Source organism: Nycticebus coucang, chromosome 15, assembly GCF_027406575.1.
Source record: "Nycticebus coucang isolate mNycCou1 chromosome 15, mNycCou1.pri, whole genome shotgun sequence".
NCBI classification, from domain to species: Eukaryota; Metazoa; Chordata; class Mammalia; order Primates; family Lorisidae; genus Nycticebus; species Nycticebus coucang.
Window position 1 is genome coordinate 51,027,749 of NC_069794.1, and position 22,454 is coordinate 51,050,202.

The 22,454-nt window shown below is 37.1% G+C and overlaps 1 protein-coding gene across 1 annotated transcript in view; it reads left to right on the forward strand.

Annotated features, from left to right (window-relative positions):
* Window positions 1–22,454, forward strand: part of DIAPH3 (diaphanous related formin 3) — a 578,378-nt gene that overhangs the window by 9,358 nt on the left and 546,566 nt on the right. The window contains exon 2 of the mRNA XM_053563890.1: window positions 19,906–19,938. Within this exon, the coding sequence (XP_053419865.1) occupies window positions 19,906–19,938 (33 nt within the window). The remainder of the gene's footprint in view (window positions 1–19,905; window positions 19,939–22,454) is intronic.

Below are 22,454 nucleotides of genomic sequence, written 5' to 3' on the forward strand. Positions count from 1 at the left end.
CCGTAGATTGTATTCTTCAGCAGGCCCTCTAATATCCTATCTTGCAATTTTTTGTAGATGAGTCATTATGAATAACCTGAGCAGTGTTTTGTACCACTCTCAGAGTTTGAATCACAGTGACATCACTTAAAAACTATGAACCATGCAGTTATTTGACTCATCTGTGTGCCTCCCTTTCCTCATGTGTAAAATAAGAATGTTGTGAAAATCAAAAGTTAATTTGTTATGGTCCTAGAATAATAACTGGCTCGTTGTTACTTCTATGTAAATATTTATAGGATTGTTGGTTTTGTTGTTATTATCATTAGTAGTAATAGCAGTACACAATTTTGTTTCTATTTTAGGGCACTGGAATGTACACTGGATATTTGAATAACTTTCTTATACTGGAAATATCTTAATTGAGCCAAGTTTTTTCCTCATGGTGCAGTAGAGGCAGAGGCATTCTATTTTCAGTTCTTTTTTTTTTCTTGGCCAGGGCTGGGTTTGAACCCACCACCTCTGGCATATGGGACCGGCACCCTACTCCTTGAGCCACAGGCGCCGCCCCTATTTTCAGTTCTTATCCAGCCATACGGGCTGACATTTGGGTTGATGCAGAGTTCTAATCTGATGGCTGAATGGTCAGAGCAGTTTTCTGAAGCTTTCTGAAGGGTGTGTTCTTTATTTGTAAAATAAGGCTCATAGAACTATGAAACTTGTATATAAATGAAACTTACAAGAAGTCTGCAAAGGTGACAGCCTCAAACTTCGGAAAAAAATTAATCGTGATACTCTGGTATGGACTTGAACGACAAAAAAAATAATTTTACTAATATACAATATTTGCAAATATAAAACTAAGTATGAGTCTTTATGCTTATGGCTCTTTAAGAACTATAAAACTAAAACAGATTTGCATATCAAATCCAAAATAAAACTATAAAGCAAATAACATTCAAATTAACAACAACATTAATTTAATGTGATTGATTATGATGTTTTGCTGAAATTAAGTCTTCATTATTGGATTTAATAGTAGAAAAATATGTGTATGTTTTGCTGTTTTTATTTCTGTCAACTTGATTCTTAGATGAAAATGGAATTGCAGAGGCTGAGGAAGATAAGTATAGACAATGAATCTAGGTCCCATGCTGTTGGTAGAGGCCTGTCATTGAGCACCACTATCTTTTTTAGAGGGTCTTAATTTGAGCCTGTGGGTGAAAAAGTGAACTGTTATAAACCTGAATATAAAGCACCCGAATGAAAACATTTTTTAGTAAATGGCATGAAATTCTTAAGCCAAAAAGGAGAAAGAGTCAAAAGCAGTATTACCAACTTTCTCTTGACATTTAACTTTTTGTAGCTGTGGGTACATGGTTTCCTGAATAGTGTGGTTTTGGAATTATAAACAAGCTTTTGGAACCAAATTTTCCCTAAGCAAAGGAGCTTGTGAAAACCTGTTTTATGTTGTTGCTTGCTCCTCTTCGGGTACCATGCTTGTCATAAATACAAATCCAAGTGTGGAACTTAGTTTTAAAGTAAGTCATTCAGACTGTCCAGAATATGCTTACTTCGCTTCTAATGTTTAAGATGCTCTTGAACAAATACAACATTTAAAAAGTCATAGGGAAATGGAGAGTTTTAGAAACACCCTGCAGAACATATTGATAGGAATTTAGAGATAAATTAAGAAGTTAGAAGAGTCCTTGATCCAGGCATAGGTTTTCCACCTTAGTCCTTTGTCTGGTGATGAGATAGAAGTAGTCACTGGTATTTATCATTAGTGAAGGATGTATACAGTATGCTTCAAAACACTTCTGATGCTTTGCTTGGCTAAACAAGAAACTCATGTATTTATCATACAAAAGAGCCATAGAACATCAAATTCTTACCAGTAAGTTTAAGAAATGAAATATCAAATTCCATTGACATGCCCATTTTTTTCCTTCCCATTTTTTATTTTTCTTTGCTCTTCATTTCCTTGAGGAGAAAGTTTATAGGTTTTTTTTTCTTTTGATTTCAATTTTGATTGTATATGTGTTTTAGGGTCCCAATTTATGTATGTCTCTTTTGCTAAAAGTAAATCTGTGAATGGAATTAATACCCAATAGCTTTCTAACCTTTCCACCTTGGGTTATTATGGCAGATCTTAATTACTGGAATGAAAGGGGGGTTGACTAGAATTTAATGTGTCACATAAGGGCATTTAGTGTATGAGGGACTAGGGATATAGTGAAGTAGCTGAGGTCCAAGTCAGACCTTCACAAATTAAAGAGGACAAAAACCTGCTCAGAGTATCATACCTCTGTCCAAGGATTTAATGGTGTAGCAATTCTTGAAACCTTTGGTAAGATACATGGATTAATTGTGAGATCCATAATATTGCATTTATTTGGTTAATTTTATTATGAAGTATCTTTCCAGGATGTGAAGATTGTATCCCATAATTGCTGCATTTTCCCACTATTTATTTGGGCATTGGAAGACAAAACTTTGTAACATTAAGTTTTTAAAAGATTTGAAAATTGGTGACGTTAATTATGGACTTTACTATAGAATTAAACTTTTTGTTTATTAAAACCTTTGCTAGAATTCGTTTCATAATGACAATTACAATTCTTTTTTTAATGAAAAATTTGACAGCCTGAGAAATGAACAGGAGAAATGGAATGCGTATAATCTGCATTCAGAGATTTAATATGGCAGTTTCATTTCTTTATAAAAGGTGATGGTCAATTAAAACCATATTCTAAGTTTGCTTTTCTGAGGGCATTATTTTGCTCTTACTGATACATCTTACGATATCTTGAATCTGCTGTTCATGCATGTGTATGTAAGTTTTTTGAAGTTACTTTCTTTGTGGTGCCTGGTATACATGTGTGTAGACTCCTATTTACAGGAGGAATCTGAATGCTTGGCTAATTGAAAATCTATGCAAATTACTCTTGTAACCTTATACTGCTTGGTTCATTAATCTATTCATGATTAATCTGTTTAAATGTTATTGATATGCCCTAAGTGTTCATTTCTTTTTATAAAGGATCCCAGTAGGGGTGGACAAGGCCATGTAAAGATTACCAGAGACACATCTGGTTCACTGGAGAACTTGGGCATGGCAATGTGGCTTAAGAACCCTGCCTCCCAGCAGTGATGAAAAAGGGTTGGGCTGGATCCAAATAGGGCAGAATATCCCCGGGCAAATTAATCAACCGATGTGCCTCCTTTTTCCTACCTATAAAATAGAAATAATGAATGTCTAAGCTTTTAGATTGTTGGGAGGATTAGTTAAGCTACAATAGCTTAGGCATAGTGACTAGCAGTTAATATGTGACAGGTAGTATTACAATAGCTTTCTTTTTGAGACTCTGAAGTAGGGGAGATCCCATCACTATAGTGTTAAATTCTCAGGTGGTGACAACATTTTGACCTTTTTTCTTCTACTTCCTCCATCCCATTGCTTCCCTCCTTTTGGACACTGGGGTTGTGTCCAGGGACGCTGTCCTTCTTGAAGTGGGTCACATAACAAGAGATGTCCTTCTTGGACATTTTCTCTTCCTTTCTATTTCATCTAGTCTTCTAGTTTCTCTTTTTCTGCCAACATTTGCTCTGTCCTAAACTCACACTGCACAAAAGTAAACCCGGAGCTCCCTTTGAGCCCAGATGCTTTCACGTGCCTCGCCGCCTCAAACCTCACATAAGGTAGAATATAAATAAATAATAGAATCTTTGCCCTCCTTGTCTGATTGTCTCAGCTTTCCAAATCTCCGGCAAGCTGGCAGGTTTCTCTGTGGCTTCCCTGACTGCTGCACCCTGGTGGAAGCCTTTCTCAGCTGTCTGAACTGATGCCATAGACAGCAGGTGTCTCTGTTCCCAGTACTGCTACAAAATCATCATCTCAATAACTACATTCATTCAGCTCCTACTAATACAGGGGGCTAGGCACTATTTTAATCACTTATTCCTCACACATTGCTTTGAAGTAGGTACTCTCCTACTTGTGCACATGATCGAACTGAGACAGAGAGGTTAGGGAATTTTCCTGAGGTGCCACAGCTGGGAATAGGGCAGGGTGGATTTGAACACAGACTGTCTGACTCTAGAGTCCTGACTTTTAACTAGCACATTGGTTACCTCCTTTTTAATTTCTCTCAACATTTATGCTAAACCTTTATTACTTTCTTTACCTCATCTATGGTCCTGATTTTTTTTTGTTGTAAATAGTTCTTTAAATTCAAAAAGTACTACTTGCATCTCTTAAAAAGCCCAACAGTGGAAGAGTATAACGTGAAATTGCCTAAGTCTCCCTTTTATCCCAGACCACCAGTTAAGGTCTCTGTTTCAGTCCTTCTCACAGAAGTAATGATGACACTTTTTTCACCACACAAGAACATACCACAGCATTCACTTAATAGATCTTCAGAGATGGCTACCTCTGACTTTCAGCATTCACTTTTAAACCTTCTGAGAGAAAATAAAGGCCATTTTGCTGGAACTTGATGTAATTATGTCTCTGTAGCCATTCTTCATTCTTCTCCTCCAATATCTACAGAGGAGTATCTGTTTTCCTGTTCAAGGTTAATCCCTTCACCTCTGTTCCTGACCCAGCCCCATTCCATCAGGAATGTTCCATTCTACAGGCTTGTCCTACAAGAATGCTTAAATGTTTTCATTGTAAGAGTAAAAGCAGAAGGAAAACCAAACAACCCTCCTTTCAGCTTTCCCTGGACCCTTTGTCCCTCTGAATATTATGCTCTGCTTCCTTCCCTTTTAGCTACTTTCCACGAATTAGTTGTTTTCATTTATTCAGTAAATATTTGAATCCCCTTTATACTTATTACAGTGCAAGTGGATACAATCTGGCATTTACTCTGGTATGGGGAAAGCAGGGAGACCATGTTGCAGGATCTTTAAGAGCTCAACCTGTGGATATAACTAATCTAGGCTTAAATCCTGGTTTCCACTGTTCGATGTTGTGTGACCTTGAAGAATTCCTTTTTTTTTGTTTTTTTTTCATCTGGGAAGTGGGAACAATAGGAGCTATATTACAGGTTAGATGGGATGATACACTGTGTTGTAATGAAGGTTAACACATAAGTACAGGTGACTCCCAGATTATAGACGAGATATATTCCTGAGAACATTTTTAGTTTGGGTGGCTGTGTAACTTGGATCCTTGATGAATAGCATATATATGGTAATAATGATAACTATTATAATGTCTCGTGTGGTAATAATAACATAGTATAATGCTGTAATGACAGTAATAAAAATGTTACTCCTGTATGTAATAATAAGTTACAGAAATGATTATGCTCTTTTTTATTTTTTTCTTTCTTTCTTTTTTTTTTTTTTTGGGACAGAGTCTTACTTTGTCACCCTTGATAGAGTGCTGTGGCATCATAGCTCACAGAAACCTCAAACTCTTTTTTTTTTTTATTCTTCATATGTATAAAATTTCTTTTTCTTTTTTTTTTATTAAATCATAGCTGTGTACAATAATGCAATCATGAGGTACAATGTGCTGGTTCCATATACAGTCTGAAATATTTTCACTGAACTGGTTAACATAGCCTTCATGGCATTTTCTTAATTATTGTGTTCATAGAAACTACTGACATTTTTGTTCCCTTCCTCAGCTTACCCCCTTGGCTAAATAAGAAAATAGCCTTCAGTAAAAGCTGGGTGGAACAAGCACTCAGGGCCACTTCCTGAAGCCCCACAAGCTAGCAGTGGACCACTGTTGCCCACTCTTTAAAACTCTATTCTGTGTGTTCAGTCCCTTTATCTCCCGCTGCTTATACTTTGATTTTTCCCAGTCAATGCACCGTTTCCACAGGTCTTGAAGGACCCTGCCCCCAATGTAGGACCCTGACAAAATTCCCCAAATTCTTTTGGATGACATGTGCAAAGAAAAGCATTTAAGGTGAGGAACACATGTTTTTCACTATGTTTAGCTCTGGCAGGAATAATTACTGATGTTATATTATTTTTGGAATAACCAAATAGGGAAAATAGATGACTCAGCTCATTAATTTTTTTCTTTAGAACCTTTTGGATTATAAACTCTTGCAGGGCAGGTGCCATGTTTTATAGGTCTTTCTATCCCGGCCTTATCCTACTAGCTTGCCAGCTTAGATGGTCAGTGACTACATTCAGCTTGATAAATATTTTTAAAAGAAATGTAAAATGTAGCCCACATTTTGTATATAGTACTGGAGCTGCATGTAAAAGTTGGAATTGTGTTCTTTTTCTCTGTTTTTTTTAAGTGTTAATTTTGTAAATGTGTAATCATCTTTTAACTCTTTAAGTGTAAACCAATTTAGAGGGTAGTAATCAAATTATGCAAGAAAACTTAGTGGCCATTCAGTTATTTAAAAGAAGTTCAAACTTTATCAATTAATTTTCTTTAATTAGCTATTGTGTAATTCATTTCTGACTGGAAATTTTTTGAGTGGCTTGTAGGAATGTGAATAGTTTTAGCTTATATTTTAGTCTGAATTGGGAGGGCATGGTTTAAAGGCTTGTGGTATGTATGACAGCTTAAAAAGTTTATAAATGAGAAATAAGAGACTGTTCAAAGCTGGTCGTGGTGGTGCATGCCTACAGACATAACTACAGAAGAGGTTGCAGCAAGAGTGTCACATGAGCCCAGGGAGTCCAACTGTCTCTGAAAAGAAATATAAACAACTATTTATTACATTTCTGTTATATGCTTGGAAACAGCTTTTAAAAAAACAAAGGTGGGGCTCAGCGCCTGTAGCTCAAGCGGCTAAGGCGCAAAATACACCTGAGCTGGTGGGTTTGATCCAGCCCGGCCCGCCAAACAACAGTGACGGCTGCAACCAAAAAATAGCTGAGTGTTGTTGTGGGAGCCTGTAGTCCCAGCTACTTGGGAGATGGAGGCAGGAGAATCACTTGAGCCTAGGAGTTGGAGGTTGCTGTGAGCTGTGATGCCATGCTACTCTACCCAGGGCGACAGCTTGAGGCTCTGTCTCAAAACAAACAAAACAACAACAACAAAAAAACAAAGATGGAAATTCCCTAGCAAGCCATGTGTTAGTGTTAGACAGTTTACAAAAATTCCAATCCCCTTACCCCTATCCATCCTCATTTCTCTGCAGTTTTAAGGTGTGATTTTGTAGTCAATGTTGTTGTTACCACATAGTCATCATCCATTTGGAATTATACTCATCTTTCTTGTTAAGATTTCATTTTTCAATTTCTTTGTCCTATACATAATTCAGAAATGGCTTTATTTCCTCTGTATGTATTTCTCTCTAGATTTGATAATAGAGGCTGTCCCATAATAGTACTAGAGATTGAGGGATGGGAAGGATAATGTGCCTGGGTTTTGGGGTCAGAATGACCAAGGTTCCATTCCCAGCCTGGGTACCCTTCAACTCTGGCAACTCCCTGCCTTGCCACTCACTGTTCTGATCTCTAATAGGAAGGAGGATAAAAGCTAATTGATAGGATTGTTGGGTGTATTAGTACTTGTGAAGTGCCCAGTAAGTGGTGGTAGTAATGATGATAAAGTGGGCTATATTGAATGGCTACCAAGGGACCCCTTTTGCAGTCTTGGGTACTGCCTCAGTCAGGCCCATTTAGCTTAAAGGAATAGATCTTCATAGAATAGTTAAAGTCTGAAAGAAGAAATTGTAATGACACATGGGTAGTTCCTGGACTCAAGAACAGTAAGTGTAGCTGGCCCTCATGAGGGACTGAAACCAAGAACTGAAAACTGGCAGGTTCTCTCATTCTCTCTCTCTGTGGGGCTGTATGGTGCCATTTTGCTTCCCAATAGGCTTTGGTATCTCTGCAGAGTGTGACTTTTATTGCTTTGACTTTCACACAGGCGAGTCTAGAGCCCTGCAATTCCAGATTACACATAAGCCCTTGGTCATAGGTTGAGAATCTTCCTGAAGCCGGTGGGATTTGAAAGGTGATTGGGAGGACAGGTAGGATAACTTCAGCCATGTGAACACAGGAATTGAGAGAGAAGATCCCAGAGGAGTGTTGCAGTCAAGGAGCAGACAAGAAATAGAAACCACGGTAGGTCAGTTTAATGTGGCAATCACTTACAAAAGTATCGGAAGGGAAAGGGCAACTTAGAGAGACTACAGTAACCTGGAGATTAGCAGTGCAGGAAGAAGAACTCCTTTGATCACAGGAGTTGGAGGAGTGATGTGGGTGCTGGTGAGGGTCCCTGTGGCTGGGGCTCAGGTATGTGTGTCTGTGGAGCACCATACTATCTTTGTTCAGACCTCTGAGGCAGACCCCTTAGGCTGATGATCAGACTTCTGATGGGTCTTCAGGGTTATTTTTAAACAGCTATAAGTAAGGTTTCCCCCCCCCCTCACCTTCTTTTCTCTAAAAATGCCTGACTTTGTTTGGAGCCAATACTTTTATTGGCTTTACAGTGTTTTGGGAAGTATTTCTAATACCTTCTGGCCACATAACTAGACAAGCCACTTAAAGATCCCTGAAGTAAATAATTACTTGAAGACATACCTCTCCCTTCCCCAGATACCTTGTATAATGTGCTGATTTGACTATAATTTACTGCATAAGTTGATTGTTTTAGAATGCTTTTTTACTTACAGCATATTTGTGATTATTTAGAATAAAGCCCACGTCCTTAAAATGTTGAATGATTGGGACCACTCTGCTGCCTCTTCCTTCCCACCAACTTCATTTTGTGTTGTTGGGACCAAATGGCCTTCCTTGTTTCTTGAACATCAGACACACTTCTCCTGACAGCTTTGTTCTGGCTTTCCATTCTGTCAGAAACATTTGCCCCATTTTCATAGATGCCTTTTTAGCCAGCTTACTGCTTTTTGCTCAAATATCGTTTTCTCCATGAGGCCTATGACTACCCCAGTTTCCCATATTTAAAATTGCAACTTGCAAACCCTTCTGCCCTGCATCTCAAGCCCTTCTTGGCCTAACTACTTTTTTCTTTCTTTTCTTTATTCTTTCCCTTCCTTCTTTCCTTCCTTCCCTTACTTTTTTTTTTTTTTTTGAGACAGAGCCTTAAGCTGTTGCTCTGGGTAGAGTGCTGTGGCATCACAGCTCACAACAACCTCCAACTCCTGGGCTTAAGCGATTCTCTTGCCTCAGCCTCCCAAGAAGCTGGTACAACAGGCACCCACCACAGTGCCTGGCTATTTTTTTTTTTTTTTTTGGTTGTAGTTATCACTGTTGTTTGGCAGGCCCGGGCTGGATTCAGTCCGCCAGCTCTGGTGTATGTGGCTGGCACCTTAGCTGCTTGAGCTACGGCTTTTTTAAAATTTCAGATTAATGTGAAGGTATAAACCATTAGGTTATGTAATTTACACATTTTGAAAGCTTAAAGTCAGAGTTGTAGCTGTGTCCTGCAGGGTGTGTTATATATCCATGCATTGTACCCACTGGGTGGGAAGCTATTGAACCCCTTACCCCCTTCATGAATTCGGGATTTTCTCTCATGTGTGTGATTGTTAATCTCCAATTTTCAAACTGGTATTGAGTACATGTGATGCTTGCTTTTCCTATCTTGTGATATTTAGGAGAATGTGCTCCAAATCCATCCAAATTGTTACAAAGAGTGCAAAATCTCCATCTTTTTTTATGGCTTGATAGTATTCTATAGTATACATATACCACAGTTTATTAATCTGTTCATGTGCTGATGGACACTGGGTCGTTTCCACACATCGGTGATTCTGAACTGAACTGCTATGAATATTCGAGTACAAATGTCACTGTGTTAAAATGTCTTTTTTTTTTTTTTTTATTTCAGTAAATGCCTAGTAGAGGGATGGCAGGGTCAAATGGTAGAATTTACTATTGATTCTTTGATGAATCTTCATACTTCTTTCTATGGAGGCTGAACCAGTTATTTGTCTTTTATGTTTTTGTTTTTTGCTTTTTAGAGTTTGCGCTATTGCCTAGGCTGGAGTGCAGTAGAATCATCATAGCTCACTGTCTTTTTTTTTTTTTTTTCAATTTCAAAATATTATGAGAGTACACATGATTTTGGTTCCATTGCTCTTGCCATGCTTGAGTCAGGATTATATGTCTGCCTGCCACCCAGTACCTGTTCACCCATCCTCTCCTCCTGCTTCATCTCTGCTCTACCTGGCTGGATTTCCACTGAGTTTTACTTTTCTCCTTTTTACATGTGTGCTCATCGGTTAGTTCTAATTTAATAGTGAGTGCATGTGGTGTTTGTTTTTCCATTCTTTAGATATTCCACTTCACTTAGGATATGGTCTCCAGTTTTACCCCAAAGTATTGCAAAATACTTTTCATTTTTATCAGAGCAGTCATCTTCTAACATCCTGTGTAAAGTGTTTATTGTATGTTTCCCAGTGGAAGGTAAGTTCCTTTAGGTGAAAATCTTTCTTGTATTCACTTGTATATCCCTTGTCAAGGACACTGTGATATTTAATATTTAATAAATATTTGTTGCATGAATATTTTAGGAATCTCTCACTCTATAAGAAAAACAAATTCTATATCACAAGTTTTTCCTAAATCGTGGCTAAAAATTTATGTGACTTTAGGCTTAGATATTGCTTTTGCATGTTAATTAGCATCCATTTAAGCATATGTAATTAGCAGATAGAGCCTTTTCTTCCAATTACTGTTGACTACCTTGTTGTGGTGCTTATCCCATTATCTTGCATTTTGATTATTTGCTTACTTGCCATTCTTTTGGTTACTGGCCTCTAAGGTCCTCTTTGTATTTAATGTGTCTTACACATGTTAGTAACATCATTATACTGTGTAGTAGGAAAAAATTAGGATTATGAGAGACTAGGTCTTGCTTGAAAAATCATAAGTGTTATGTTTTGTTTCTTGCATTTTGGCTTAGTGTTGTCATTTACATTAAGGGATTATCTAGTGTATGGTATATACTTTAACTTTCTCAAGATGATGTGATATCATTTACATTTATAATAGAGAAAAATGATAGATTTCTTTTATCTCTACTGTTAATAAATGTCATAAAATAGAAATATAAAGCCAAGTCAATATATTATTGTTGCTACAGAAATTAAATTTGTGTCAAAAGGATTTGTGCTTGTGATGTAGTGATTCGTATATTTTTCTTGGAATTAAGTCTGTAGCAGGTGACAACATCAATAATTCACAGAACCAAGGAGCTTTTCAAGATTGGTTAATTTATATATGTGAATTAGAAAACAAATGAATAATGTACTTAATATATTCCAACACACTTGAAAATATGCATTGAAAACCCCACCTATAAAAAAGTCTGTGCTCATTGTATTTATTACATTTTTTAGATTTTCATTTTTACTTTTACTGGCTAATGCATACATTTTTATCTGAAAAGGAACTAATCTATGTTTTCTGTTCAGTGTCAAAAGTATTATCCATAGTAACTTAAAAAAAAAGCTTCACCTTTCATAAAAATAAACATGCTCATTGTGAGACAACTGGGAAAATACATGAAAATAAGAAAATGCCCCAAATCCCACAACTCAGATATATAAAATTAACAGTGCTTCCTGTCTTATTTTTTTCATAATGTATATATTAATGAAGTTGGAATTATATTTCATATGCTTTTTTTTTTTTGCAGTTTTTGGCTGGGGCTCCCACTCCCACTCCCCTCTGGCATATGGGGCTGGCGCCCTACTCCTTTGAGCCACAGGTGCCTCCTTTTTTTTTTTTTTTTTTTTTTTAAGATACGAGATCTTGTTCTGTCACCCATGCTATAGTGTAGTGGCATGATCATAGCTCTATGGCACCTCCAACTCCTGACCTCAGATGATCCTACCACCACAGCCTCTGGAGTAGCTGGGACTATAGATGTACCACAATGCCCTGCTATTTTCCTTCCTTCCTCTCTTCCTCCCTTCCTGCCTTCCTGTCTTCCTTCCTCCCTCCCTCCTTCCCTCTCTCTCTTTCATTTTCTTTTTTCTTTTCTTTTATAGTAGATATGGTGGGGTTTTGCCATGTTGCCCAGCCAGACAGGTCTCAAACTTCTGGCCTTAAGCGATTCTCCTGCCTCAGCCACCCAAAGTGCTGGGGTTACAAGGCAAGAACCATACCACACCTGACACATATGCAATTTTAAATACAACATTTTTTCATGTATCATTATGTTGTAAACATTTTTTTATGACATTGTAGTGCATATGGCAGGACTGTGATTTATTTAATCTTTCCCATATTTTGGAAAATGTTGAGTTGATTAAAATTCTACCTATTTAAAGTAATGCTTTGGTGATACATATTTGTATATGAACCTTTGCTTGTATTTCTTATTTCTGGAGTATAGACTGTAGAAGTAGACTGATAAAATTAAAGTGTGAACATGGGATTTATTTTACCAAACTGTTCATGAAAAAGGTTTAGCCAAATTTCTTTTCCTTATGGTGACGCTGAAATGTAAGCAAAATCCTCCTCAAATATATGTGAAATAATGAGTGGCACCATATTAACCTCAGGACTGTCCAGTCTAAATTTGTGTCTTAGACAAGATCACTGCAAGGCTAGGCATGCTTAGAAGTAATTTAATTCGGGTAAGCTTCAAGGTGATTGTGGAAGCTGGGGCCATTTTAAATGTCTCTATAGCAAATACGTTGAGTGCTTTTCAGTCTTCTCCAGACAATGAAAAAGGTCTTGGATCCTCATAACCTAGAACCAAAGCTGTTTTGAAGTGGTTCAATGATTTGAATCACTTTTCCCTGGATATAATACAGAAGAGTTTTTGATCTGTTAGTATGGGTAAAAAGAACTGGAGCAGCTGAAGAGAACATCCTAAAATAGGTATTAAGACTGTATTACTGGAATTAGCCATTGGATTTTCTCTTTAATTTTACCTCAACATTGAAGGAAAAAGAACTCTAGAGTTATGTTAGAATGAAAAATGGCTTGTTAAGTACACTGCTGTGATGTGTAATCTAGGTTAGAGTTCTAAGCCATGATTTGATAATTGGTTTTTCTAGAAAGGCAATCATTTCCTGTCACGTATTTTGTACCTTTTGATCGTTTGAAAACCTTGTGTTCTCACACCAATGAATATTTTCTCTCAAATTCTGTAGACAGTTGAATGATGCCTTCTCCTGAAATGGTTCTTTCTTCATGACTCCTCTCACAAAGATGGAATTATGGAGAAAGGAGGTCTGGATTCTTGGGTGAATGACAGAGAGAAGCCTTGGAAAATGGGCGGTGTGTTTGTCTTTCTGAGGCTGGCAGAATTACCCTTTTGAAAAAAATGAACAATTTAAAACATGCTGCAGAGCTTTTCCTAATGCTCACCTGTTCTTAACGTCTCCTTTGTTACTTTTCTCCACCTCAGACTGAAAAACCACACAATGAGCTATCAACTTAAGAAGGTTTTCTTTAGTACAGTATCAAGGAACCAGCTCTACTCTTATCCTCACTGCTTTGAAAGCTTCATGTTATTTTTGGACCTTTCTTAGATGTTAAATCTGGAGCCCTTGAAGAAGTATATTTTCACATTTATGTATGTTGTGTAGTTGCTGGGAAGATGATCCTTAGATACACTGGAGGTGTGTTTAGTGTCATCATTAGTAGTAATACTATACATTTCCACAGTGTTTATAACTGGTGTTGACTTTAAGGCAAACACAGGTGTGTGGACTAGAAATGTTATTAGGTTGAAGTACATATTTGTAAGTTATTGGTGGAAAGGAATAATCTGGATTTTAAAACAAAAACGTAAATAATGCTTTAACATATTATTATCAGTGACAGATTATGATTAAGAGCAATCTTCGCTTTTTCTCCTTAAAGTATGACATCACTGTGTTGGTCAGTAACTTGTTCTTATTTTGTCAAACAAATAGTGTCATGTTGTGGTTTGATATAATGAACAATCTTCAGTATTAAGGTACTAAATATATGCTTACGAGACTGAATGATTTTACCTTAGAGATAGACTAAGCATTTGAATAAATACTGCAATTAGTAATTCATACTACATACCACAGATTGTTGGATTTTCTTAATACTAATTGGTGTCTGTCACTTCATAGCAGTAAAACTTGTGTCAACTCTGCTAGCTCCCTATCTTTCTTTGAAATCCTCTTGTACTTGTCTGTAATCTTTATGTGGCTAATTTCAGGGACATCCACCTTTAAAGTGAGCCACGTGATGAGAATTCATATATGTATATGTAGGCTGAGGGACTGTTTAATGGTGGACAGCGGAGGAATGTGAAGTGGGGCTTCTCTAGTGGTCCTGGGCATGCTGCAGCATCTTTATAAACATGGCGACTTGAGCATGCAGGTTCCCAAGTCCCACCTTAGACCTACCGAATCAGAATCTTTGGAGGTTGAAGTCCTATAATCTGTTTTTTAAAGGAAGTCTTGTGATTCCAGTCTAGAGGGTCCAGTTCGCAAAAATTGTGTCTTAAGTCAAGTGCATTTGGAGGGTTTAATCCTACAGGTTTTCCTCTTGCTGATAAGAGGAAAACTTGTATCAATCAAAGGTTATTTAAAGTCTGTGGCTCAAGCAGCTAAGGCGCCAACCATATACACCTGAGCTGGCGGGTTCGAATCCAGCCCAGGCCAACCAAACAACAATGATGGCTGGAACCAAAAAATAGCTGGGCGTTGTGGCAGGCGCCTGTAGTCCCAGCTACTTGGGAGGCGGAGGCAGGAGAATCACCTGAGCCCAGGAGTTGGAGGTTGCTGTGAGCTGAGATGCCACAGCACTCTACCCAGGACGACAGCTTGAGGCTCTGTCTCAAAAAAAAAAAAAAAAAAAAAAAAGAAAAATTACTATGTACTTGGCTCTGATGACTATAACAAATTGATCTATGCCTGCTAGCTAGACCTCTGATGGTGGCTGTTACGTTCCTAATGACATCAATGGACAGATCTTTGCTCTGCTGGCTTGCTCATTCAAATATGTGGATCACTACGAAAGTTTTGAGACAGAGTCTGTTATGGTCTATTATTTCACTTCCAAGAAACACAGTGCACAGTGTCCTTTCTGATTGGTCTTTGCAAGTTTCAACTTGCTTAGCTTATCAGTATTGCTGTGATGGCTTCATTTGTTTCCATACCTGTGGATATTATGTTTCTTGCTTTTTGTGTATCTCAAAACTTTTGTAATAACCCGTGTATGGTAACCAAAAGGAAAAAACATACATTTGCTGAAAGTCTTGGGCTCCAGCTTAGAATCTTTTTCATTGTGTGTAGATGTCTAGGGTTTGTATTTTGCTTTGTGTGTTATAATTTTACTATACTTGTAAACTAAGTTACTGGGGTAACTGTTTCAGTTACCTCTTCATATTCACAGCATTTATTACAGAGCTCTCAAAGCTCTAAATCTATTTTTTGATAGCATGCACTATCTTCAATAAAAGTTTTGATGCATTGCTTAAATGGGAACATAGAGACCTGTGTTCTGTATTTCTACTCCCCCCCAAATCCTATGTTCTTTTAAAGAAAAATCTATAGAGGCTTTTTTGTCCTTTCCCTCTTTCAATTCCAGAGTGACCCTCTTGACCATTCATCCTAGGAACTGTCATTAGCTGAAAACATTGTTATCTATCCATATGTGGCACTCCTTGCTTTTTAGGGAGAAAATAGAATTACCAAGTTGAGAAATAGGACCACAGGAAGAAGGATGAGTTTTTGGTTTAGGAAAAGAGCCCTAGTGTACTTTAATACCACACCTTAGCCAATTACTAGTGATCCTGCGGACAGAACTGTTTATCAATATTATCACCAGTTTTATTCTATCCCAGTTCCATAAAGCATTGACAACACCTATGGAATCATAGGCGGGTAATACAAGTAAAGGTTCACAAAGTCATATTTAGGTGTGAGATTTAGTACACATCTAAGACTGTATTCTTTTAACCTTTTTTTGGGGAGGGTGGGTAAATATGACCCGAAAGGTTGCTATCAGGTTGTTTTTAAAGGTGTTCTTTAGTTGCTTCCATTTAATAGTTGATTTTATGTTTCTATTTCCTTCTTGGAGTGCATGTCAGCAAAGGTTACTCATGAACTGGATTGATGTGTGCAGTTCCTATTTTCCTGAACAGGAAGATAGTAAAAAGTGTTGCTGGTGGCTATAAAACAGAAGTACTTCATTTTTTTAAGTGTGTTGGTTAAGTTAACCAAACATTTAAATAGTACCTCAAGTACCACTATGAAAGCAATATTTTTGTGTTATAAAGTTTTTTCTTATTTTAATTAAGGATGTTACCCTTCTAGTTTTGTATCTGTAGAAATAAGACTAAAACCCTGCAGAATTATCTGAGGATTTTATGTCAGTTGTTCTCTCTTCCCCTCCACCCTCCTCCCCCAGCAATTTCAATTTAATGCATAGTCTCTATTTTATAAATATATAAGTGAAACAGTCAGGATCTTGAGATAATATAAACTTTTTAATCATGAGCTTGAATTTATATTAACATTCCAACACCCTACAAATGAGTACCACTTAATATTTTTTCACTAGGTATTTAGTGTTTATTTCTTGATTTTTCTGTTGTGTTTGAGGTAGACCATGATTGAATATTCCTGTTTTTAGGAGATTACTAGTGCTTAGATCCATTCTGATTTTTTAATGCTAATGTGTCTCTAGGGGTTTTTTTTTTGGTTGTATGTGTGTAAACAAGTAACCATGTAATCTCTATTCTTCAGAAAGCTAAATCTTGAAATGAAACCTATTCTGACCTGACTTTATTGTTTTGATAGAGAAACATTCTCAGATCTGATTTCCAGCTGTTTACTCTGATAGTCAATATCTCCACTTCTTTATGGGCCCTTGAATTTGCTGTCATTTCCTCTCCCACTGACTTCTCTTGCTGGTGGTAAGAATTGATAGTTAAGTGTTCTCCAGAAGAGAAAGAATGAATAATGTACTTGACCTTAGCATTTTTCTTTTCTGTCAGTCTCTGTTTTCCTTTCCACAACTTTTTCATACCTTTGAATTTTCTTATTTTTTCCTGCAGGCTACCCTTACATTATAATTCCGTTGTGTTTCATAACTTTTTTTGTTTTATGAAACATTGTGTTTATCAATACATATAAGTTGTAACTGGCTTATGTACATGCTTATATAATTTTAAAAAATATGGCAAGACTCTAGCAATTTAATTGGCAAAAAAACCACTAGACATTCCGTGAGGTAGTTTAAGACTATAAGTATAAAACTATGAGGCTCCCTTGAGCCCAGAAATTCTAGACTAGCCTGGACAACAAAGCAAAGACTCCTATCTCTACCCAAAAAAAGTGAGAGTGAAACTTGATAGCATCCTGGCATAAGACATTGAGGATGATATATTTCTCAATATGAAAGCAAAATTTGAATACAGAGCAAATAGGACTTGCTGATAGCGTGGATGGGAGGTGTGAAAGAAGTTAAATTCAAAGGTGATGTCCAGGTTTCTGTTCTCAACATGCAAGTGAGTGGTGCTGCCAGAACCTTAATAAGAAAGCCTTAGTAGTTTGAGACTAGCCTAAGCAAGAGCGAGACCCGTCTCTAAAAGTAGCTGGGGATTGTGGCAGGCATCTGCTGTCCCATCTACTCAGGAAGGGTAGGGGGATCACCTGAGCTTAAGAGTTTGAGGTTGCTGTGAGCTATGATGCAACAGCACTCTACCCAGAGCAACAAAGTGAGACTCTGCCTCAAAAACTAACAAACAAACAAACAAAAACTGTGACCAACACAATCAAACCATGTGTTGCTTTGTTTTTGACCAGGAATGTCTACTCTTTTTTCCTGAAAATTGTGAGTCCCACTCTGATTTAAAAGGTTGTTTAATTTTAGGTCTTTGAAGGTATATAAAAATGTTTCTCTGAGATGTTTATATTTTCTGGATTTTACATCAAGAAATTTATATTTCCTATTTTTCTAGCTGGTATTTTTAGTTTCTGTATCTTCTATTCAGTTTTTAGAACATAAATCTTGCACGGGCCCCAATAAAATTGATGGTCTATTTTCATTGTCTCTTCATTTTCTTTTTCTTTTTTTTTAAACATCACTTTTATAACATTTTCTGAAGGAACTTAAACTGCTCTTTGGGAGTATTTCATTTGTGTAAGTAGATGTTTTCTCTTTTTGTGGCATACTATTCTAATAAGATTTCAGCTTTATACTTTCTTTGCTTGTACTTTTTAAGCATTAGGCCTTGGCATGCTATTGTGTCAGAAGTTGTCTATTCTCTTATTTTCTTGTCACAGACGCTTGAAATGACCCCTTTCAAGAGTGCAATGAATTGTTATTGGGGCGATACTTCTGATTGTAGAATAAGAAAAGAGAGAGATGTGGTTAACCAAGTGCAATGGGCTGGAAATCTCTGTTGGCAGGAAGGCACACATATAGCAAGCAGTCATAGGATGGAAGCCCCACACAGGCATTTCCTTAGCTCTTTCCTCTGCAAACTTGAGCGCCCTGTAGTTTTGGGTTTAATTTTAGTAATGATCTCTGGATGACACTCTCGCCCTAAGTGCCTGCTCAGGATCACACTCACTCATAAGAAGCATAGGAGGAATCACTTATTAGTTTTAGAGGCTGACGATGGTATTGATAAAAACCAAATTTTATAGCCTACTATTAGATATTAACCCATAGAGCAGCAGTTCTTAACCTGTGGGTCACACAACCCACAGGAATTGTATTAAAGGGTTGTGGCATTAGGAAGGTTGAAAACCCACTGCCTTAGACTTTATCCATTATGGTTACTTCCTTTTTCCCAGGTGAAAGTAGGTAGTTCTAACTCAACAGGCAGTTCAGTCTCTAACCTAGTGGCAGGCTCTTGGTCCTTCATTTGGCCACATTCTCTTTGGCATATGCAAAGTTCATTTTAGGTTCCTCCAGTTACTTTGTTCCTTTGCGCTAGAAAGGGACATTTTGGTAAAAGAATGGGGGAGGAGAATCTGGGATAGTGATTTGCAGTGTATACATTTTTAATCTGGATTATCACTGAGATAGATTCATAAGCATGAAAGTATAGTTGAGGACACAAACATGAATGTTAATCTCATTCTGTTCAATAAATGTTAAATTTAACTGTTAGGTTAAATCAATTATTCTGTTAGGTGATAATTGTTAACACCTGTCCTTTTGTATTTATAGAAGAATAGACCTGTTTTCCTATTTAGAAAATGTGTTTGATCCTGTCTCTGTCCTTGTAAGGATCTAATGTGCCAATGAATAAGAGGAAAGAGAACTGGTGATTGAATCCAGCTCCTTGAATACAAAACCTTGCCCTACTCTGAGATTTATAAAACTTAGATTTCTGTGATTGTTTTTTTCTAAATAATTATTTTTTCTTTTGAATTGCACTTGCAGGAAACTAATTTATTCACTTTTTAAAGTGGTCTTATGTTTGTCTAGCAAGGAAATCAGCAAAAGAGTTCTTGAAACTAGCAATGAAATTGAAAAGTGTCTACTGTCACCACTGGTGATAAATCAAACTGATGTTAAAGATGCAAATAGATATTCTAGTACATTTTTCTTCGTTACTAGAATTGTTTAAGTTAATTAAGCCATCAAAGTACTTCATTATCTATTATGCTGCATACTAATGATAACTTTAAAGTTTCACCATTTTATTATTTGAAAAATTTTCTGAAAATCATTTAAGTCTTATATCAATTGTGTTCTAACTTACTATACTTAATGGTAATTAATACTATTAATTGGGAGAATATATTTATTGTCTCACAGTTAAGTTTTTAGTTTGTGAGGTTTAGAAAGTCAATAAATTTTAGTAAATGTTTGAAACTTCAAGCAGGGTAAATTTTGTCCATCTTTTTGGGAAAGAGATTAAAACAATATATAATGCATTTTTATTAGACTGTCAGAAATTTAATTACATTCAAGTTAGCATTCAAGAATTTTGAATGTACCCTATTAAATAAAATTTAAAAAAAGCTATTATAAATTACTGATATGCTTGGTTTTTTTCATTTGCAGCATTTAAATATTAGGACACTGACAGATGATATGGTAAGGTTATCCTCAACATTTCCTTTGTTATGAATTTTAATTAACCACTGTTGATAGCATGCTATGCTAACACCTTTTAAATTGCTAAAAGCTGCATGGATTGGAAATGTACTATTTTTACACTGCAAAAATAAGACACAGAACTGGTAAAATACCTTAAATTGTTGTTTTAAAGTTGTGAAAAGGAATAGTTGATATGTTAATTTAAAAAATTTGTTTAATTACAAATTGTTAGTCAGGGGCGGCGCCTGTGGCTCAGTCGGTAGGGCGCCGGCCCCATATACCGAGGGTGGCGGGTTCAAACCCGGCCCCAGCCAAACTGCAACCAAAAAAATAGCCGGGCATTGTGGCAGGCACCTGTAGTCCCAGCTGCTCGGGAGGCTGAGGCAAGAGAATCGCTTAAGCCCAGGAGTTGGAGGTTGCGGTGAGCTGTGTGAGGCCACGGCACTCTACCGAGGGCCATAAAGTGAGACTCTGTCTCTACAAAAAAAAAAAAAAACAAAACCAAAAAAAACCAAATTGTTAGTCAACTGAGTTATTCAAATCAGCTTTCATTCTTTGGGAATGAATTGTATACTTCAGAAAGAGGTAGAAAAAATAGATAAAGATTTGTCAGCTTCTCAGAAATATGTAGTTGCTAATTAAAGTAAACCAGATTAAAATATTGTACATATATTTTTAAAATTTTTGCTTAAAAATGACAAAACTCGGCATACTTTTCCATGTATTCTTCATGTTGAAAATAATGGAGCTTCTTAAAAGTGATTAACACTACAGAGACACACAGGTGTATATATGCTCCTTGCATAGTCAACTTTTTCTGAGAAATTACAAATCTTTGCATAGTCAAGTAAGGTTTTCTGGGAAACATATTTTTGAATGTAACTCGTGGTTAATGACAAAGGAATAACAGCAACAGCAACAGCAACAACAAACCCAAATAAACAATTACATCAAAAATACGTAAGCATGGTTGGAGGAGAGCAAGATGGTGGCCGACTAACAGCTTCCTTGCATCTGGGCACCGTGAGTCTGGGGAGATAAGACTCCAGGCATCTCTGGCTGGTAGGATCTGCCTATAATCATCCCTTTGAGGATACAGGGAGTCAGCGATAGACTTCTGGATCCCAAGAGGAGGACAAAAACAGTGGAAAACTGGCAGGTGGTCGCGTGCGTTCAATTGGCCTAATCCCGCTGACAGCTGCACGGGAGCTTAAAGAGCAAGAGGAAGTGAAAGGAAAATAAGGGCAAGGAAACAGATAAAAGAAATCACTCATGAGGAAAAATCAGCAGAAAACTCCAGGCAACATGAAGAACCAGTTCAGAACAACCCATCCAAGGGACCATGAGGTAGCTACTGCAGATGATTGCACCTATAAAGAAATGTTAGGAATGACAGAAAGGGAATTTAGAATACACATGATGAAAACAATGAAGGAAATGATGGAAACAATGAAGGAAACTGCTAATGTGGAAAACAACCAAAAGGAAATCCAAAAACAGAATCAAATAAGAGATGAACGATATGAAGAATATAGAAAGGATATAGCAGAGCTGAAGGAACTGAAGCAGTCAATTAGGGAACTTAAAGATGCAATGGAAAGTATCAGCAACAGGTCAGACCATGCAGAAGAAAGAATTTCAGAGGTAGAAGACAAAGTTCTTGAGATAACTCAGATAGTAAAAGAGGCAGAAAAGAAGAGAGAGAAAGCAGAACGTTTACTGTCAGAATTATGGGACTTTATGAAGCGTTCCAACATGTGAGTTATAGGAATCCCAGAAGGGGAAGAAGAATGCCCCAGAGGAATGGAAGCCATACTAGAGAATATTATAAAAGAAAATTTCCCAAATATCACCAAAGATTCTGACACACTGCTTTCAGAGGGCTATCGGACCCCAGGTCGCCTCAACTCTAACCGAGCTTCTCCAAGACACATTGTGATGAACCTGTCCAAAGTCAAGACAAAAGAAAAGATTCTGCAAGCTGCCAGGTGTAAGTGCCAGTTGACCTACAGGGGCATATCCATCAGAGTGACCGCAGGCTTCTCTAATGAAACTTTCCAAGCAAGAAGACAATGGTCATCTACCTTTAATCTACTTAAACAGAACAGTTTCCAGCCCAGAATTCTGTACCCTGCTAAGCTAAGCTTGAGAATTGACGGAGAAATCAAATCATTTATGGATATACAAACATTGAGGAAATTCACCACAACAGGACCAGCTCTACAGGAAATACTTCAACCTGTTCTACACACTGACCACCACAATGGATCAGCAGCAAAGTAAGAACTCAGAAATCAAAGGACAGAACCTAACCTCCACACTGATGCAAAAGATAAAACTAAGCAATGGACTCTCACCAAATAAGACGAATAGAATACTACCACACTTATCAATTATTTCAATAAATGTTAATGGCTTGAATTCCCCACTGAAGAGACATAGATTGGCTGACTGGATTAAAAAACACAAGCCATCCATTTGCTGTCTGCAAGAAACACACCTGGCTTCAAAAG